This window comes from Tyto alba, unplaced genomic scaffold, assembly GCF_018691265.1.
Source record: "Tyto alba isolate M040663 unplaced genomic scaffold, T.alba_DEE_v4.0 Super-Scaffold_11, whole genome shotgun sequence".
In the NCBI taxonomy this organism is placed as follows: Eukaryota; Metazoa; Chordata; class Aves; order Strigiformes; family Tytonidae; genus Tyto; species Tyto alba.
In genome coordinates, this window is record NW_024881273.1 from 6,259,688 (window position 1) to 6,279,112 (window position 19,425).

The 19,425-nt window shown below is 40.8% G+C and overlaps 1 protein-coding gene across 1 annotated transcript in view; it reads right to left on the reverse strand.

Moving 5' to 3' along the window:
• The window catches only part of GPR107 (G protein-coupled receptor 107), a 40,898-nt gene that overhangs the window by 9,076 nt on the left and 12,397 nt on the right, over nt 1-19,425 (reverse strand). Inside the window, exons 10-17 of the mRNA XM_042786606.1 lie at nt 18,631-18,706; nt 17,597-17,670; nt 16,886-17,003; nt 15,765-15,895; nt 13,932-13,975; nt 5,439-5,488; nt 4,606-4,689; nt 3,670-3,794 (exon numbers count right to left, since the gene is read on the reverse strand). Of these exons, the coding sequence (XP_042642540.1) occupies nt 3,670-3,794; nt 4,606-4,689; nt 5,439-5,488; nt 13,932-13,975; nt 15,765-15,895; nt 16,886-17,003; nt 17,597-17,670; nt 18,631-18,706 (702 nt within the window). The remainder of the gene's footprint in view (nt 1-3,669; nt 3,795-4,605; nt 4,690-5,438; nt 5,489-13,931; nt 13,976-15,764; nt 15,896-16,885; nt 17,004-17,596; nt 17,671-18,630; nt 18,707-19,425) is intronic.

Genomic DNA, 19,425 nt, shown 5'->3' on the forward strand with positions numbered 1-19,425 from the left:
AGTAAAATATACTAGAACTGCTTCCTTTCCCCTTCCGCACCCCCACCTCATCTACTGCACTGTTTATATTTTTGTGTTCATGCCCCAGAAATGGCATTAGGACTGGAAGCCTGACAACTCCTTCTGCCAACTGTGGCTGCACCTTTTCAAACAGAGTACTTTAATCTAATAAACTGTCAGCGACAAGCCCACAGACTGACAGAATGGGCTCAAGAGGCTGCCCAGCACAGAGTGCACAGAAAGCCACTTTGTTGATGATGAATGGCTATTGACCCTACTTGAGAAAGAACAGACAGGCCCTTAGTTCAGGTTTAGTCCCGCTCCTTCTCCACCAAGAGAACTTCTATTGAACTTGGTATAACTGAAGAGGAAGTCCTCTAACATTTGTGGATGCTTTCTCCCAAGATAGAGATGTGTCAGTTGAAAAGACTTATTACAACTTATACCTTTGCTGTTCTTGATTTTTATTTTATTGTTGAGAGTTACAAGAATTTACAGAGGGAAGATTTGTGCCTTATGTTGCTTTTGTCACAGACACCTAGCCTTTGGATTTTTCTTGAAACTTTGCAGATTTCCACACTATCCTTAATATTTACATTTACTGCCAGACCGAGCTTTGCACAGTTTGCACTGCATGGAAACAGGCATAAGCTAGAGAGCTGCACTTAAAATGTCCTATTTTCTGCTGGAAGACAAGCAAGCCTGGAAAATAGGCTTGATGACCTCACAGCTCTCCCCTCCACTGGCTCATAGAAATGTTGAGTCTAAAGAAACTGAATGCTTCTGCAGCAAATGCTTTAAAGAGACTGATTTTAACAAAAACCATTTGGGAGAGGAAAATAACCAAAAAACCTGGCAACAAGACATGGCAGAACATTGTGAAGTTTGAAGTTCGCAGGCTTTTAACTTCTGCAATAGCCTCTGAAGACAAGTGGGTATTTATCACATGAAAGACAAAACACACTCATGCTATGGTTAGTCAGGATGCTGTCAGGCACTTAGTCACTTGCTCAAATAAGCTTCGGTATTTTTCCCCTACAGAAACAACATTTAATATTTATAAAAGCAAAAATAGGACCAGCAAGACCAAGTCAACAAGAAATTTAATACACTTTCATTGCAGTGCTTCACCTGTCACAGAATGTGTATACACCACGCTTTTCAAATACATGCAAACTTAACCTCCCTGATGCAGCTGGGGAAGGGAGAGCAAGACACTTACAGATTATACCCTGCCAAGTGCCCAAATGGAGTAAACCTCATGGTGAATCAGATGAGAAGAATTCAAGTAAGACTAAGGGGAACAACCCACAAAGCACAACAACGGAAACTCCCAAGGCAAAGAGCAAAATGCCTTACTAGGAAAAGGCTCACAAGGAATTCTGATCCTGGAGTTTCTAGTAGTGCCTATTTCACTATGGCGAAATGTAAATCACTTTAGTTCATTAAACTTCCTCCGGCTTATTTCTGGCAGATTCTCCTAAATTTCGCACCTTCTCTAATTTACTGAAATCACTAAATATGAAAAGGTGTCATATTATTAATACTAAAAAAAAAAAAAAAAAACAACAAAGAAAAATTCATTAAGCATGAAATGCAAAGTTGAAATTCACTCTAACAGGCAAAAAAGAAAAAAGCTTGTTTCTTTACACAAATCCTGCCACATCTTCCAGTTCAGACAGTGCCTTCCTGATGTGGATGCTCATTAACCAGCTTCCAAACTGAAACCAGTTTCTTACATAAACCATTTAAAGACCGTTAAGTGATAGCGATTTTAAGGCCACTACCCAGTAGTTGGATTCCACTTCCAACAAAGACAGATTTTATGGACCCAAAGCAAAAATAGCTAAGCATGTGAAAAGAAGATTGTTGTTACGAGAGAGATTTCTGACAAATTAAACTCCTTGCATGCCATTTCAGGCTGGATTTTACCTCAAACTTCCTTGTAGCAATTTCCCAATAAGAGCCATTTCTTTCCAAGCTAGCTGTGAGGGCAAACACATTCTGACTTTTTTTGTCCCTGCAATAAAAATTGGAGTGTTGATTTGTTTCACCCAAGATCAGGTAAAGGAGATTTGCCAAACTGGAAAAACTGTAAGGAACAGGCTTCTGAGCCTGTACATGAATTGCAATTATGCATGAAATGTATAACTACTAAAGACATCAGGTTAGCTCTGCTCCTATTAAGGCAGAGTCTGTGGCAGTTATAGCAGTATTCCACACTTTTAGAAAGCTGAATTTCTTAGGGCAGTTCCTATTATAGATTCAGAAATGCCACTCATTTTTTAAGTCCTCAGAAAACCACTGCAAATAAAGTGACAGGGACTTTAGCTGAGCCCTTGTATCGGGTTTGTGTGGCAAGGTTTTGGTTATGGCAGGGGGGCTACAGGGGTGGTTTCTGTGAGAGGCTGCCAGAAGCTTCCCCTGTGTGCAACAGAGCCGATGCCAGCCAGCTCCAGGACGGACTCGCCGCTGGCCAAGGCCGAGCTCATCAGTGACACTGGTAGTGCCTCTGGGATAATGTATTTAAGAAGGGGAAAAAATTGCTGTGCAATGGCAATTGTGGCCAGAGAGAGGAGTGAGAATATGTGAGAGAAACAACTCTGCAGACACCCCAGTCAGTGAAGAAGGAGGGGGAGGAGGGACTCCAGGCACGGGAGCAGAGATTCCCCTGCAGCCCGCGGTGAAGTCCACGGTGAGGCAGGCTGTGCCCTGCAGCCATGGAGGTCCACAGTGGAGCAGACACCCACCTGCAGCCCGGGGAGGAGTGAAGGTAAGCCCAGGGAGAAGGGAGTTGTGGGGGGGAGGGTGTTTTTAAGATTTGTTTTTTTTTTTTTTTCTCATTATCCTACTCTGATTTGATTGATAATAAGTTAAATTAACTTTTTCCCCAAGCCAAGCCTGTTTTGACCATAACAGTAATTCACAAGTGATCTCTCCCTGTCCTTATCTCGACCCACAAACCTTTCGTTATATTTTCTCTCCCCTGTCCAGCTGAGGAGGGGGAGTAATAGAGTGGGCTTTGGTGGGCACCTGCCATCCAGCCAAGGTCAATCCCCCACAGCCCTACTTCATATTTTCTCCAGACTAACTTGGGTCCTACCACATTTGTGGTGCCTCATGGTTTAGTAGCAAGGAATAGAACAGAGAAGAGTATTCATAAAAATCCATCTCCTCAGCTCAGCGTTACTTAAGATAAATTTCTGCAAAGCTGCAGGCTGAATGCCAAGGTAGAAGGGACCTTACATCATACTCATTCATATTCTCTGGATTGGTAGTTTGTTTTTGTTGTTGGTTTGGTTGTTTGGGTTTTTCTAAATATGAAGCATTAGTGACAATCTATAGCGCTCACTGGCATTCAGCGACACAGATTAAACACCAAAGCTTTTTTATTTGATATTTTAATGGGCATCTTTTCGCCCCATGAAAAGCTTTACCAGCTTATTCCACACTACTGCAATATCCAGCTCAGCGGCTCCTATGCATATCACAAATCTCTGTTAGTTTAAAACACACCAAATAGACACCTCATCTTGAAATGTGTGGGCAGATCCTAATCTTTTTCAAAGAAGGATTTAGAGAGATTAAAGTAAACTGTTTTTAAACATTACTTTTCTCAAATAAAGTGAAGAGGTAAAAAAAAAAAAAAAGAGGGGGAAGACTTCTTACACAGCTTCCATCTCCAAGTCATCCTCATCATCTTGAGAAAGTTGTAGATAAGGGTTGTCTGATGCTGGACGGAACTTGTACCCAGTGAGGACAAAGAACACAAGTGTGGCCATTTCATCCAGCAGCTGCAAGTAAAAACACAAGATTGAAGTCCGGTCCTGTAATGCTTCACGTGGTCACGAAACATTTCTCCTTATTCATAAGGTTCAAGGTTTAATGGCCAAGAAGCCTGTGACATAGCAGAGGTAACAAAGCAATTCCTGTCCTGTTATCATTAATCCCAGGCTAAAGGCTGTCAAGGCCCTTTGTTCTTTCAGCTTTTGCTGTCACTTTAAATACAGTTACAGTTCTAGCCACCACTCCAGTGCTTTTAAATAACTATGGTAAGACTTGGCTTTTAAATGAGGTGGGGGGAAAATCATCCCTATATTGTTTGGTATTTTCAACAGTTAATGTATTCCAAAGGCTCCCTGCACAGTTACTTGGATTATACGTTAAGAAACCGAGTATTTAAAAGTCACTAGGCAAATACAGCCCGTAGATGGAAAGAGCAAAAGCCTATTTCACTGGCTCCCTGGGGCCTCAATTACACAGGACAAACCTGAGGTTTTTTCTCCTTTGTATGTTCTTGATTAATTTCCTTCAGACATTTTTAAATCGAAAGACTAAAAATCAATAATGCAATTACTTTCAGACATCTCATGTATAATCCAGCAGCCTTGCTAGACAAACATAAAACTAAAAATATATTCCTGCCACCTTAAGCACATCAGTAATAAAGATCAGGAGGAGACAGAGTACAGCACTGTGCTTTGAGATGTTCTACTACAACATAAGGAACAATATATGGATTATTTTTTTTTTGGTGCAGTTATATTTAAAGGAAAATCAAAACAGTATCAAGGAATGGATGTATTTTCCTTTGCTGGCAAATACCTGGTACAGCCATTTCCACTGGAATGGAACAGCAATCTTTATGAGAATTGCAATGATCCGTGTGAAGTAAATGTAACACACAATCTGGGAAGGAAAAAGAGAAAGCATGATGAGAACAATAGCGCCATCCTTATAGAGCCTCTTTTTCCAAAGAAATAGCTCAAGCAATCCCCAGACAACTCATTATGTCTGACTAGTCTTATCATGCTTCTCAATAAACATGGAAGATGTAGGCTGAGGGCTCTACTGCTTGTTGAATGTCCAAATGACTCAAGCTATTGCTAACATATTTCAGTTATGGAAGGAAATGCTTTAAGTATTAGGATTTTGTATAACTTGAACAATCATGATTCTAATTTAGTACTCTTACCACTTATAAGAATCTGAAATGAGGCTGTTGGAAATCATTAAGAAGCCTATGCTCTCTTGGGAGGCATGCTCATGGCTCCCACTGACTTAAACAGAAACTGCACACATGCATCTCAAGGCACCATTTGGTCCCAAGTTTAATTTTTAGCAAGTTTACAGTATGTTATTCAAGCCCATCAATTCAACTGGCAGCTCAAGCTGTCTCCAGAGGAAATCAGTAAGCGTTACAAATAGCTGGAACCAATTTAAAGACAGACAGAAGGATTCAGCCACTAGAAAAAAAATGGAAGTTGCTTTGAGGGTTGCAATCCAGTTGACCAAGATGCCAAAGCACAGCACTGCCACAGAACTAGGAATATCTCCACCACATCTACCAGCTATAGTAGATTCCAACAAGTAATCCATCAAAAAGCTTGAACAGCTTTGAAGTACTCTGTATGCACGCGTACAGGTGTTTTACTTACCATAACATAGTAATGTCTGAAAAGCTTCAGCTTTGCTAGGTTAATGGCAGCTATCAAGAGAACACAAAAGTTCATCAGGAAAGTGTTAAAACGAGACAGAATTTCTTTTGATGCTTGTCTGCAAGGTAGGCAAGTAGTCAAAATTAGGACTCTGATAATCCCAGACTAGAAGGGTTTGTCCCACTGGCCAGTGAGCACTCTGAGGAATGCCAGTCTGGCTTGTCTGTGTACTGGACAACTCCTAGGCTGGGGTGAATGCCCTCTTAAAAAGACAATTCACTGAGATCACTTTTACACTAAATTTTATATGCACACTCTGCAATACAGAACCTTCCTCTAATACTTATCTGCATATAGCCAAGTACATACTGTCACCTCAATCCTGCCAGAAGGGCCATGTGCCACTTGACAACGCATCCTAGAAAATTTGTGTATTTTCTAAAGTACTTCCTGACCTGCTCGGTGCCTTTGGCTGACCTGAGTGACTTTGGGGTAATCGCAGCTCTGGGAACTGCTACATCTTGTTCAACAGCAGAAGTATTTTAACATCTAAGTAGTATCCTCTATCATTCGTGGCTCAGTCACAACTTACAAGTGAAATGGGAAGTCATACTAAATAGTTCTCATAGCAAATGCATGCGTTTCAGTCACAAACCGTGTAAGCTAAGGCCCCAGGCTAACCTGTGTTTATTGGACAGATTACATCAGCTCCTGAGGAACACAGCATATATTCATGTGAACGAGCAGAGGTCAACAACAGATGGAGCAGCTGTCAACTCTGGTTTGAGAGTCAGGTTTTATAGGTGCAGCAGGATTACAAATAGAGACTCCTGGTGCTTTTGTGACAACAGCAGAGGCAAAGAGCCCAAGATATGTTGACAGCATACAGAGATGCAATTTAGAGCCAATGAACAGAAGCTGCCAGTTAGAAAAGTACTGCCACATATATACTGGTATTCTGTCCAAGCCCTCCTCACAATTTTTTATCAGATGTGGAAGTGCAACGCTTTGTATTTAAATTCACCTGCATTCCCTCACAGAAATTATCCACTGCAAAAAGCTGATTTATAAAAGGTTGTATGTATTTGCACATAAGATTTTCTATGTTCACAACACTGCAAAATATAGTATTATTCATCAGGAAGAAGACGGCTAATAGCTACCAAAAATGTTTCACTTCCAGTGACAAAAACAATGAGACTTTTCTTATGGAAAGGTAAATGTCAAATGCACCACCCAAAGTAAACTGTTGCAGGTTCCCACTACATAAGCTACAGTAAAAACAAACAACATTCTGTTATAAACCTACTTTGCATAATCTAGAGATCAAGAGTCACTTTGCAAAACTTACCTCTAGTGTTCCAGAACCACTGAAAGCTATGGACACCTTGAGACAGATACAAACTCTCTTCCAGCAGACATACTATGACAACAGCACCTGACTTACACAAGGCATAAACCGACTGACAGATAGATAAAACTAAGCTAAGAGTAGTTTTGATTTAGTGCTGGCTAGTGGCTTTACACATTTCCAAATGGTATGTTTAGCTTTTGACAGAGAACAGGACATCTCAGCAAGAAAAAGCAGAGCCAGAACTCATGAGGAAAAGCAGCAAACCTTGTTTGTGAAGGAACACCAAATTTGTTTCCATGCAACTAAAGCTTGTATGGTGCAACACTCCTCTGAACACCCGTCAGACTGGGCTGGCTTTAGGCAGGACTGTGCTCCTGGGGGCAATCTTACAGCACAGTATGTCAGAAGAACACCAGCTCTCAGTCTTGGGAGGATGCTCCCTTCCAGACTGTATGAAACACTGAACATAGAATAGCATCTCCTTCGCAATATACAGTTCTAGACTCCAGAAAGCAATGCCCAAGCTCTAGACTCGCATCTGTGGAGTACAGGCAGTGAAACACAGAGCACTTCACTGGGCAACAGATGGCAAGACTTGGAACTGTTAGAACAAGAATCTAACTAAATGCTTGGTAGCTAAATCAGCCCCGAGACTTTGGCTTAGCTACTTCTCCCTCATTTCCATCCCTTCTAAAAGCTAGTTTCCCCACATTTAAATAGCAAAAACTTATGGATTTTCATGGGTCTAGTGCTCCACCAGATAACTTAATGTTAAAAGCTTTTCATAATACAGTTGGAGAAAAACTAAAGCATGTGAATATGCAGGACAAGCTCATTAAATCGTGAAGCAGGGAAGCAATATTGTCTTATTTAAAGTAGAGCTACATTAAGTGTGACCATGAAGATCTTGTGATTTACCACATACCGGTTTGTACACAGAAGGATCTATTTTGAACTCAACGCATTCATCTTCAAGATCTGCCACCAACTGGTGCAATGACAGGCCACGAGAATTACCAGGCTTTGTAGTTAAAGGAACACCAACTCAACAGCTGTGATTCAAACTGCCAGTCCATCAGTGCTTTACAGTCAACAACTGAGTGAGCTGGAGAGTCATTTCTGTTGGATTCATGCAGTGCATAGGAGGGAAGGACAGTGAAGCCAAAGATCCAGCTGCCAACTGAAGTGTCACAATGCCACCTCTCCCAGCTGACGAAGCACAGCTCAAGATCTCACCTACTCATCATGATAATCAATACCAAAAAGCCATAGGTTGGTACATCCAGATATCTAAAATGGCTAAGCATGGGAAAGAAGGGTGAGGGGAGGAAAAAAGACAACCACCACCAAGTAGAGAGACTGAAGAGCCACCCCCGGAAGCTGACGTACTTATTGATCACAACTAGGTGCTCTCCTCTAGCCACCTCAACTTCAGGAATACTTCTTTCCACTATCAGATACTCTAAAGTCAGTAGTAATGCACGTCTACAAAATTCTGTCAGTTTTTTCAACAGCTCAAAGTTACAGCACACACTGTTCTGGAGAAAGTCTAAAATCATCGTTGCTTGGCATCAGCAGCCTGTGAATTGCTTTTTCACAGGCTGAACGTGCTCCAAGCAGTAACGCTTGAGTCTTGCTATGCTGGACATTAAGACTTCAATTCACCTTAGCCTGGCAGTCCAGACTCTGACAGCAACACTTGCAAGGAGAGAGGTTAGGCCAGCAGCTGTCACAACCTGAATCACTTGCAGCCCCAAACTGTAAAGCTGTGATAACACAGCAGCAATCACAGCGTGCAGTAAAGGCTGGGTAAATTTATGTTTTGGGTATGATAACCATTCTTCAAGGAACAGTACTTAACTGCAGAGAAGGGGTGAAAAAAAAAAAAAAAAAAAAAGAGTAGAAACTTTCTACCACTGGTTTTACAAGTGAATTAATACTTGCATTCCATCTCTTTCATGGAGTAATTAAAAAGATAAAAGCCATCTTCCAAGAAAGGTTTATAACATCTGTACCTTGCTTCTCTCAGTTTCCCCTCTCTATCACCATTTACTTCAACAGCTTGTGCCTGCAATAGCCTGATCTGCATCAATCAAAACATCATACCGCGGTATTTTGATAATCAGCCTCCTTTTCATATTGCTCCCTGTGCTAATTTCAAATGCTGAGGCAGCCTGTACAATGGGGAAAAGAAAGTCAGACCATCCACTACAGCCTTGTACACCATCAGACAATAGCTTTTTGATGAATAAATTTGACCTTTTTAGAATATGTATGCAATAACAATAAGAGGACTGCAGCTGAAGGCATAGGGAGCTCAAGTCCAGACAATTCAGTACGCAAGGGCAAACTATAATGCATCTTGAGTGAACATGCTGTGAAGTACAGCTAAGAATATTTCTACAATGTTTTGTGTGCTACGCTAACTGGTGCATTTGAGATGCAATCTCTGCCATTACCAAATAGTAAATGGAAGTTTTCTATTCTCCCCACAGATGAAGGCACACATGTAGCTCTAGACCTCAAAAAGCAGCTCTGGAAGTAACTCTGTGAAGTATGACCCTATAATCTCTACAGTTCTCTGCTTAAAAGCATTCCTATACTAGAAAGAAGAGGTCAAGCAAACAGATACAGCAACTCTCAGTGTCATGCATGAGAAGGTGGCACAGACTAGTTAATCTTGAATATTCTGAAACACATTAGCCATGTGGCATGAAAGTTCCCCACCAGGGTCAGAAGGAAGTCCAAAGTACAGGATAAGCAATGTATTTCCAACACGTAATTGCTACCTCAACCCTGGATAGCTATCTAGGGCGCCTGAAAGTGGTACGCTGGAACATAATAGGCCTATTTCATTTCTCCATGTTTCCCAACTCTGCAGTGCTATCCATTGAGGTCTCGACACTTAAATCACTAATCTTTATCTCAAGGTTTGAGATGCCCATGTACCGCCTGGAGCATGTTTACCCTGAGCTACCCCCTCCTCCTCACTGGAGCTGCGGAGGTGTTTTAGCATGGGTCTCCACGGAGCCATCGCCTCCAGCATCTGCTGAGCTCAGCTTAGCAGAGGGTGTTCTGCACCACGCAGGAGCAGGACCAGCCTCTTTGTTCACAGCATTTTCATGGTACAGAATCAGGAAGACACGGAATACGGCAATTTCCTGACATGGGGGCAAGCATAAAAGCATTAATCATCATTTGCCCACTGCACAGCACACAGGGAATGCTGCCCGGGAGCGACACACTGCAACGTTTTTCCCCTAATTCTGCTGCCAACTATGACATGCTGCATTGCTTCAGGAAAATAGCTAACTGTTCGTGATCAGACTGCACCAAGTTTCACATCTCTCACACACAAAGGTACAAGCAGAACAAAAACTGCAGTGGTGTTTCCAGCCTTCCAGTCCTCCCTCAAACAACAGCTGACATGATACACAAGAGTGCGTTATGAGACATGAGAAGTCCAGAGACCAAGAACTTGGAGTTTCAAACAAAAATAAGGACATTTACTACAAGTTACTCTCTGCCTTTTCTCATGATGCCTGTAAACAAAGTAGTGGTAGTTGAGCAGCTCTTCAGCCCAAACAATTCTTACAAGACTGATTTCCTTAAATTTGCAGATATTTGTGATACAAATCTAGAATAGATTGTGATACAAATCTAGAAATGGCCAGAGCACAGGCTCCCATCTGAAGGAAGACACAGTTACAGACCAAAGAGCTGCAGCTATGTACTTGTTTAAGTCTGGAGGTGGCGATTTTAAAAGGGCAAGAAAAAAGCTTCTAAAAATGGGATGTCTACGCCCACTGCTGTGCAAGATAAGAAGCCTGTGTAGGTCAGATATTTTGCTTTAGAGTTAAAGATCACCTTCAAGGGAAAAAAGCAAACAACTAGACAGCTCAAACTCAGATGTATCACTGTACCATGCCTACTCTTCACTAGCAATCCACAGCATCTGTGCATGTAAAGATTTCCCTGGATAATTATGTCTTTAGACCCATTCCTCTAGCTTTCCCACTTTAGAAAATCATCTTTAAAAAAATCAAGTTTAAATAACCATTAGTGAGTGACTCCAAATCATTGCTGCTTATAACAAGCCTTCTTACTAACTGTACCTTGCTAATACAAAGGCCTATGGCAAACACAGCTGTAACAGACTAAAAGACTGGTAGTCTGACCAGCCTTATGCTTCATTTCTAGTCTAGTCACGCTGCAGTCATGGCTGCACTTGACCCAAGGGAATGCTATCTAATAAACAGGTCGTGAAGTAGCCGGAAGAGGACAAGACAGACAGTCAGGAAACACCACCAGGATACTGAGCCGTGAAGTCCTAGAGTTGTTAGTTCCAATAGACACAAGGAAGCAAAAATAATTTACCTTCGGTCTTTCTCACCAGCGAGAAGGTGACCAGAAGACTCAGCACCAGGAAAAACAGCTATTGCATTTATAGTATACAATTCCCCATGACACCCTATAAGTTAACAAAGTCTGTGTGAGAGACGAGGGAAAGCAGCCTTTGAGGTAATACTAAACAATAAATCTTAGCAAGCAATAAGCAGTCCAACTACAACTGTCTGCACAAGATTCAGTCAGCTCTAACCACAGGACAGGCAGTGCAGCAGTTAAACTACCTATGAAAGGATCCAGTAGTTTTCATCACTTCAGGAGAAAACTATTTTCATCTGTAGAAAAAAAATAAAAAATGCCAATGATTTTAGAGTTAGCATTGGTCCTATTTTTCTCATGAGAAGCTAAGACACTGTGCAGCACCTCTGCAGAGCAGGGCCTCCAAGGAAAGTCTACAGAGTTATGAGCATGTGGTTCTAGTCAAGGGTCTCAATTTATAAGCCTAACATGAACAATTTTACCTTATTACTGTGTAACCATATCACTTTCAGTTTCCTCAACCAGGCACACAAGCAGCGTGACATCATTAGACAACATTCTGCTCCTGGCATCACATTGCCATTCTCTTGCTCCCTATGGACTCCTATCAACAGCCTCTAAATATTCTAACCACACTGTATTTCACAAGTGAGTCCCAGCACTGTGGCTGTCCTGGCTACAATCTGGTGCTTATGTTTCCCCTGAAATTTTTTTTCCTGAGCTTCTTTTATTATTAGTGTAGCATAACACAGCTGCTAAGTCCCTCTCAACATACAATTATTGAACTTGCAGGATCTGCATAACCAGATGGTAACATCAGTAGGTAAAGTGTGGTAACAGCAGTAGGTGATGCACAAGCAACACTCAAGATAAAGAGCGCTGTTACCCGTGGAGAACAAACAAAACAGAGGACTAAGAACAGTCCTTAGGGGCTATTGTGCATAGCACTGACTAGCTGTAAAGACACAACCAGCTCTTCTCAGATCACCATTTTCTTTTATCTCCATTATACACGACAATGCATTCTTCAGAACTGTTTTACTCAGATCATGATTTCACCCATTATGATGACAAGTGGACCGGTCCTGCCTTTACGCTGAACATCCTTGATGTTGGCCACCTTACTTTTCTCCCTCAGTCAGTATGTTTTGAAGTGAAGCAAACTCCACAGCACCATCTTGTGATCAGAACCATCAAGTGCAAGGTAGGCACAGGGCGATGACCTGAGGCCACACAGCTCTAGAGGTTTTGTGTCTCAGTTTGGTGCACTGAGCTCAGCGCTCAGTGCCGGAACAGTCACACACTCCATGGCCACCCAGCAGTTCTGCCTTAGTTATAGGAAAGCTGACCTCTGTTTGCAGTCACACACGGTGGCTTCAGCTAAGAACCACGTCTTACATATGTGAAGTCCTCAGTTCAGAAGAAAACAGACTGCTTCAAGGACCGTCTAAATTTAAGCAGACTTTTTAACAGTAAGAGCACAAATACAGATGCTCAGTGGACAAGGCAAAACAAATTCATCAGTGATTGTCACTAAACCCATGTGAACACACTGATCTGAAAGCTGCCAATAACATTAATGCTACATTATCAACACAAACCTTTTACACTGGTTTCTATTACAAATTAGTATTTTTTTCCCCCTTTAGATTTGTTGGAGTGATGTTTTTTTGTGTGTGTATGGTGGTGGTTTGTTTTTTTTTAAATGGCTTGGAATCTCAAAAAATGCAGGGCTCATCTCCAGTGTTGTTTCAATTTAACAGATGGCAAAAAAAAGACCTAATCTGTGGTGTGCACGGAGCTGAGTTCAGCACCCAGCCTTACACTTCACCTACTAGACTACAGAGGCAATCTGCCCTGAAATGCAAGTGTCTCAGTGGAAGATAAGAAAATGGCTGGAAGATGTATCCAGACGTAAGAAGCTATCTCCAGAAAGAAGAGACAAGAGTTAAGGGATAAGACTGGGCTGAAAGGATGTTGCCGACAAAGGACCTTCTACAAATGTAGCTTTCAAGAAGAGTAAACCATCAAATGACAGAATATTGAAATGGCTGCCTGCTTCCAAGGAAGCCAGTGCTATGCTCTGTGCCTTGCAACTGCTGCAAACTGAGGAACTAATGCAGAAGTGAGTGGATAAAGCAAGAAAAGCACACACTACAGTAGTCATATTTGGGTTGGCTTTCCATCCATCATCTCATTTTCACTGCTACAATAAACATAACCCAACTTTACACAAGCAGTCCTTCAAGCTGCTGTAGAAACATAGACAAGTCACGAACTGTGTTACACTGAACGCCAATTTACATTCTGTTTCATAAGGAGGTTTGTTTCCATCTATTCCAGCAGGAATAGATTTCTGCAGAAATTGAAATAAGGTGGTCTATTTTGACTAATAGTCAGCAATTCTGGAATTCATTTCTAGTTCTGCTTCTGAACACTTGCGTCTGAGAAAAGAAGGCAAATCTGCCAAGATGATTTGCTCTAGATGTCTTGTCTAGCTCGAGCACAGAGCTGTGCAAGTACCAGAGAATGAATTCCACATATGAGTTCTGACAGTCAAAGCAACATGAAAAAGATAATTTTCCAAAAGTTATTCCCACGAACCCACTGAGGAAAAGCAGCAGTGTGACAATAACACAGTGTAGATTTATAGTTATAGTTTACATACTTTAAATCAGCATCATGTGTTTGAAATTCTGGCATTATCTTATGGTACATAGCATAAAACAGAAAAAAAGTTACAGATTACTTGCCTTTCCCATCTGTTGCTGAAGCCTCCTGTAAATGTCTTATTGACCTGAAAAATAAAAATAATTTTAAAAAGGAGATTAGATTAGCTATAATTTTTGCACTCCCTTTTCACTGCAGCCCTCTAGAACTCTGATGAGTTTTGTTAGCTCTAGGCTATGCTCGTAATTAACTGTGCTTAATGTGCTTGGCACTGCATATATTTCCCCCCCATCTCAGGCAGCTAGTTCAAGTATCTGTATCTCCTTGTGATTAAGAAAGCTGACTGCTAAAGCCTACTTCAGCCTACAGAAAGCTTTGTGGGAGGGAAGGAACAGAGTAAAAAAACTGGGGCATTTTCCAGCATAATTGTTTCCACTTGTACAATTAAACTGAGCTACTATTCAGAGTACCACCAAGCATTTGGCATTTTACTGCTCTTTTAAGCTCTTTTCACTTAAATAGTTGATTACAGCTTACATGTCTGCATAGACAACTTATGTAACAGAAGGTACCCTGTAGGAATGTAAATTCAAGGGTCAAGTCTTAGTCACCTTGCTCACATGAGTCACCCCATCAGCTGCTGTGACACTATCCAGATGAAAAAGGGGCAGGATTTTGTGTCCTGGGCTTCACTGACAGTTTATGTTGGTACCATGACAATGCAGGAAAATTGGTTGCACACTATAAACAACTACAGGGCAGTTCACCCAAATGCATTTGTTCTTCAGATACAGTTCCTTTACAAGTTCTGTACCAGCATATCACTTCATAGGAGATATGGATTCCAGCATTAGGTTGTAAGAGCTATGACTATAAAAGTCACCTTTATCAAAAGGAATCAGAGTTCCTCTACAATTGAATTTAATATTCCTGCAGTTTTACCTGCCATACCCAAATGTTCTCAACCTCAGAAGAGCTGCAGCATTTTAACAGAAGCAGGGGAAGGGACAAGTGCATAGTGCAAATTTCTTGGAAGACATTTCCCAGCCTTGGCAGATGGCCACTAAGACTGTGTAGGGTTTTGCCCTTACACACAGGACAATTGGGAAGGTAAGGACAGCTGAAACACACCCTCACAAGCCAAGCTGAAGCTTACTCCCATCTACTGAGCAACATATATGCATGCCTTTACACACATACATATACATATGCATTTATTCATTCTGCGTTTCAGAAGAAAAATACTGGAGATATTTGAGGAAAGTAAGAATATTTTGTGTTTACTAGCTGAGGAGCCAGAAGCTCCTCCTTTAAACCCAGCTGTTTATCCAATTAAGATGAATTTAGAAGATAAATGTTCTAACTGGCACAAAGCAACAATAGTGTTTATCTGAATTATCTATTTTGGTTGAGTTTTATATAACCAACATTTTTCTTTGCCAAACAGAGTGGAAGGAAGGGCAGGGAAATGCTCCCTGTGGGATTATTTCTTCTAAACAGTCAAGTAAAAATGCAGCTACTCTGCTTGAAGGCAGTGCTGATCGGAGACAGCAGTATTGGTTTAGAATTTAGCAGCCTAGTTTCCAACCTAAGTCATTAAAGCAAAACCCTGTTTCTCCATGTAAGAGCCAGCATTCTGCAAAATTCAAAGATTCAAAAACACCTAAAGTCTGCACTGTGCTGGCCACACTTAAATTGCCACCCACCTTACCTTCTCCCCCCTTTAACATCCCCAAAACAAGTATCTTCCACAACACAAAACTGAAGCATTAAGACTGATACAGCTTCAAAAAAGGTTAACAGAACGCCTAACTCCAAATGACTGATGTTTTTTTTTGCTTTGGCAGTTTCTTTAGCTCTAACTAGCAGTCAATACCCATTAGTTCAGAAACAGCTCAACAGATACAGTGACTCACCATACCACTGGAAATAGGATGGCTCCACAACATAGCAAGTCTACCAGGAAGAGGATTTCTTTCCACAGTCCATATTCAGTTGTCCCCTCTTCTGTTGACTCTATGATAATGTATGCCACATTTGCCAGTACCTACAGGACAAAACATGCTTAATGGTTTCAGAAACTTTCCAAGGAGACACTAGATGTGGGCTGCCAACTCAGCAAAAGCTGTCCCACAGTTGCAGAGAGCCCATTCAGTAACATCAATTATTCTTCTGCAGCTCTGTGTCAAGAAAGTCATACATTCAGCAGCACCTTCACAGGATTTACAGAAATAAAACTGATCGGAACTTATTTCTGCTGACATTCAGAAAGTAGCCCTTTTTTGTTATATACTGTGCCGAATCTATTGTAACAGTAGAGATAAAAATAGTAAAATTTATTTATAAAAATACAGAAACAGGACTCTGCATATGCATAGATAGCAAACAGTTTAAACGCATTATTCTAAATTAAGCCAATAATTCAAATTGGTCATTGACCATGTTTTGTACTCCATACCTAAGCTCTACAAGAGACTCAAACACTAATTATATACTTCTGGTTTTGCAGCTGGGTAAGGGATTCCATCTGGAAAGGCAGAAAAGCTATTCTGTCTACAACAAATAGAAGTGCTGCCCTCCTATTCAGTTCCTGGAGTAGGAGACAAGCACTGATCACTTTGAACACACTAGGAAAATTCCCCTCAGACCCAATGGATCTACAAGTCTCATTTGTCTCTTTTTTTTCTTTTCTTAAACCCATTTCAGAAGTGACAACTTCCACTTAATTTCTCTGCTTAGTAGTTTAGTACTGTTTTGCAGGCCAAGTTTTGCCCCAGCATGAATATACCTACCTTATAGCTAGTTGTTCATTTGCTGACATTATTTGATCACCATTACCTCATACTCAGTGCAGGGAAAAAAGCAGGGAAAATTACAAAAGTAACTTCTGGCCCAGGATATTCCAGCTCAACTGAAATTGTAACCAATAGGCTTATACAAGTAGTACCTATGTGGTATTTTGTGAAGGATTCTGTCTTTTACACTTTACACAAGCAGCCCTCCCACAGGATAGTATTGACAACAGCTCAGTCCTCACCTGAAGTGGGATGACAATCATGAAAATTTTTTTGTCTTTATCTGAGAGGATGTGTTTAATGAAAGCCCAGCCTGTGCCAATAAGGGCAATAGTGATGAACAGAAGAGCACCCTTCAGTCTGAAAGAGAAAAAGATATTGCAGTGAGAGACTATTTTATCACACTTCCTCTCCTGCCCAGGTTCTCTCCTACAGTCAGCAAAGCCACAAACCCATACAAATGCCTTGTTATTCATAATTTTGGCAAGTGCTTATCCTACAACAGTGAAGCAGATGTACTTGCTTACAACTGTGTATCACATAGCAATATTACACTTCATTCACAATTGTCAATATATGCAATCTTTTCCTGGGGGAGTCATTCATTCACCATCGTGAACAGGAGAAAACACTGGCAGCTGTACCCTCTTACCATTCACACTAAGTGCAAATTAGATACTTGAATATTAGCATGAACAAAGAAAAGCAAAGCATTTATTCTCCTTTTACTCCTCCACCCAGATAAGTACCAATTCTCTGCAGCTGCTCTCTATAAGTAGAGCTTTCCCCTTCACACAGGGCTGATTGTTGTCTTGTCATTCAGACCATAGTACCAAAGAATCAGCAATTTTCCAGTTTGCTCAGGAGGGAGGGAGGGAAGGGAGGTGGGCAGCCCCACAGGGAATTCAGTTTCATTGTTTGAATCTATCACATCAATCTTCTGACATACTTACAGGTGAGTGATGTAATAAACAACAGCCCAGCCTTCAATAGGAAATCCCTGAGAAGAAATGTAGTGATAGTCGATCTGGAAGCAGAAAATACAGTACATTACAAGCTGCTCATCAGCACCCCACCCATGTCTATAAAATAAGTCTGCTTGAGAGCCACTTCAAGTTTCATTTTCCAGTCAGCAGGTACAAACTCACCTCTGTTACATCCTAGAGAATACTCCCTCTCAATGCGTTCTAGTTTTGTTTAACAATGAGGTCGTTTCCATTTGCTGTATTTCCTAAGTGTCTGTGAATATATCTACATCCTTCCCACACTTACCTACGAATAACTGCATTTGTAACCTATTTATTAGTTTCTTGTTCAAATTCCGTTCCATTAGGTGACTAGAGGCTTTCTACTTTCACTGGAAACCACATTCAATTCATCAGACTCCAAAAGCGTTTGTAGTCGTTATCCTATCATGAACATGAAGATCACAGCTGGCACAAACACTAAAGAACTAAATGCTTGCCATTACCTTTGTTTATGAAATCTTTCCAGTGAAAAGGCAAAGTCAGTACAATTCTGCAGAGACTTTGTGTATTGGAAGTGTTAAAGCTTATAATGTTAGGTCTGTTACCTAATACTTCATCTGAAGTAGGGCCCTTGAAATTTTACAAACATTCATCAAGGGTTCCATTTAATAACATTTATTGGAAGCCATGTACCTGAAGCAGCACCATAGCTCAAACTCTCAGGCCAGCCACAGATGGCCAAAACATTAGAATTCATGGAACTCATTCAACCTTTATTTATGCTTACTGCTTCAGCACTTCAGGTCATGATCTCAATTGTATGTAAAGTCAGAATTTGCCGATTAAAACTGAATCACTTCCACCAAACAGCTGCAGTTCTGTTCCAACACTTCGATACAAAAGACACTTCTCTCTCCCGCCTATTCTCCCCCCCAAAGCAGATTTCTCTAATGGCACGCTCTGGATTCCACTTTTCTACTTCCCAGCTGAACAACTTAAGGCAGAGACATTATACATACCGCATGGAAGACTAAGGACAGAGATTTTGTGAAAGGGAGGGCTGCCATTAGCCAGTGAATCTTAAAAACATCATTTCTGGGAAGAAAAAAAAAAGAAGGAGGAGCATCAATTAAACCCAGCAGTAAAAATTTCAGTTCCCAAGGGTATTCCTTTAAAACCTATAAATGTCAAATGGTAACTCCCAGGCTGGGCTATTAGTGTAACAGGATTCCCTTTAATGCTGCAGTCCTGGTTTTAGCAACATCCTGAACACCGGTTCAACTGCACGTTCTACAATTATGATTTTTAATAATTGTGTTAATTAAAAATAGTAATTAATAGGAACACCTTGCATATATAGATCATAACTGTTAGAAAATTTGCTAAACAATTCAAATATGTATTACTCCACCCTCTGCCTTCAAGTCACTACACCACACCAAGTGAACTCCAGACTACCAAATCATCTGGTTACCAACTGAACTTCAGACTTAATCAGAGGTAAAGCCAAATGGAATTATTGGTGCTCCTGGCTTCTGCTACTATGTCTTAACTATTAAGAAGCATCATTTCCAACTAGGAATTCCTACCATTTTAGATTATAATCAAAAAGTTTATGGCTCTCCACTGCCATAAACTGCCATTCCCCATACGAAAAAAAAATTGATCATGTTTTTCTTGTTATTTAAAGTTATTTCCCAAAAGTGGTCTCCTTTTGTCATCAACTACAGGAATTTCCCTGTTTATGTGTTGCCTCAATATATTTAAATATGTATACTACATGAAGAATTTCTTAACATAAGACCAGATAACTC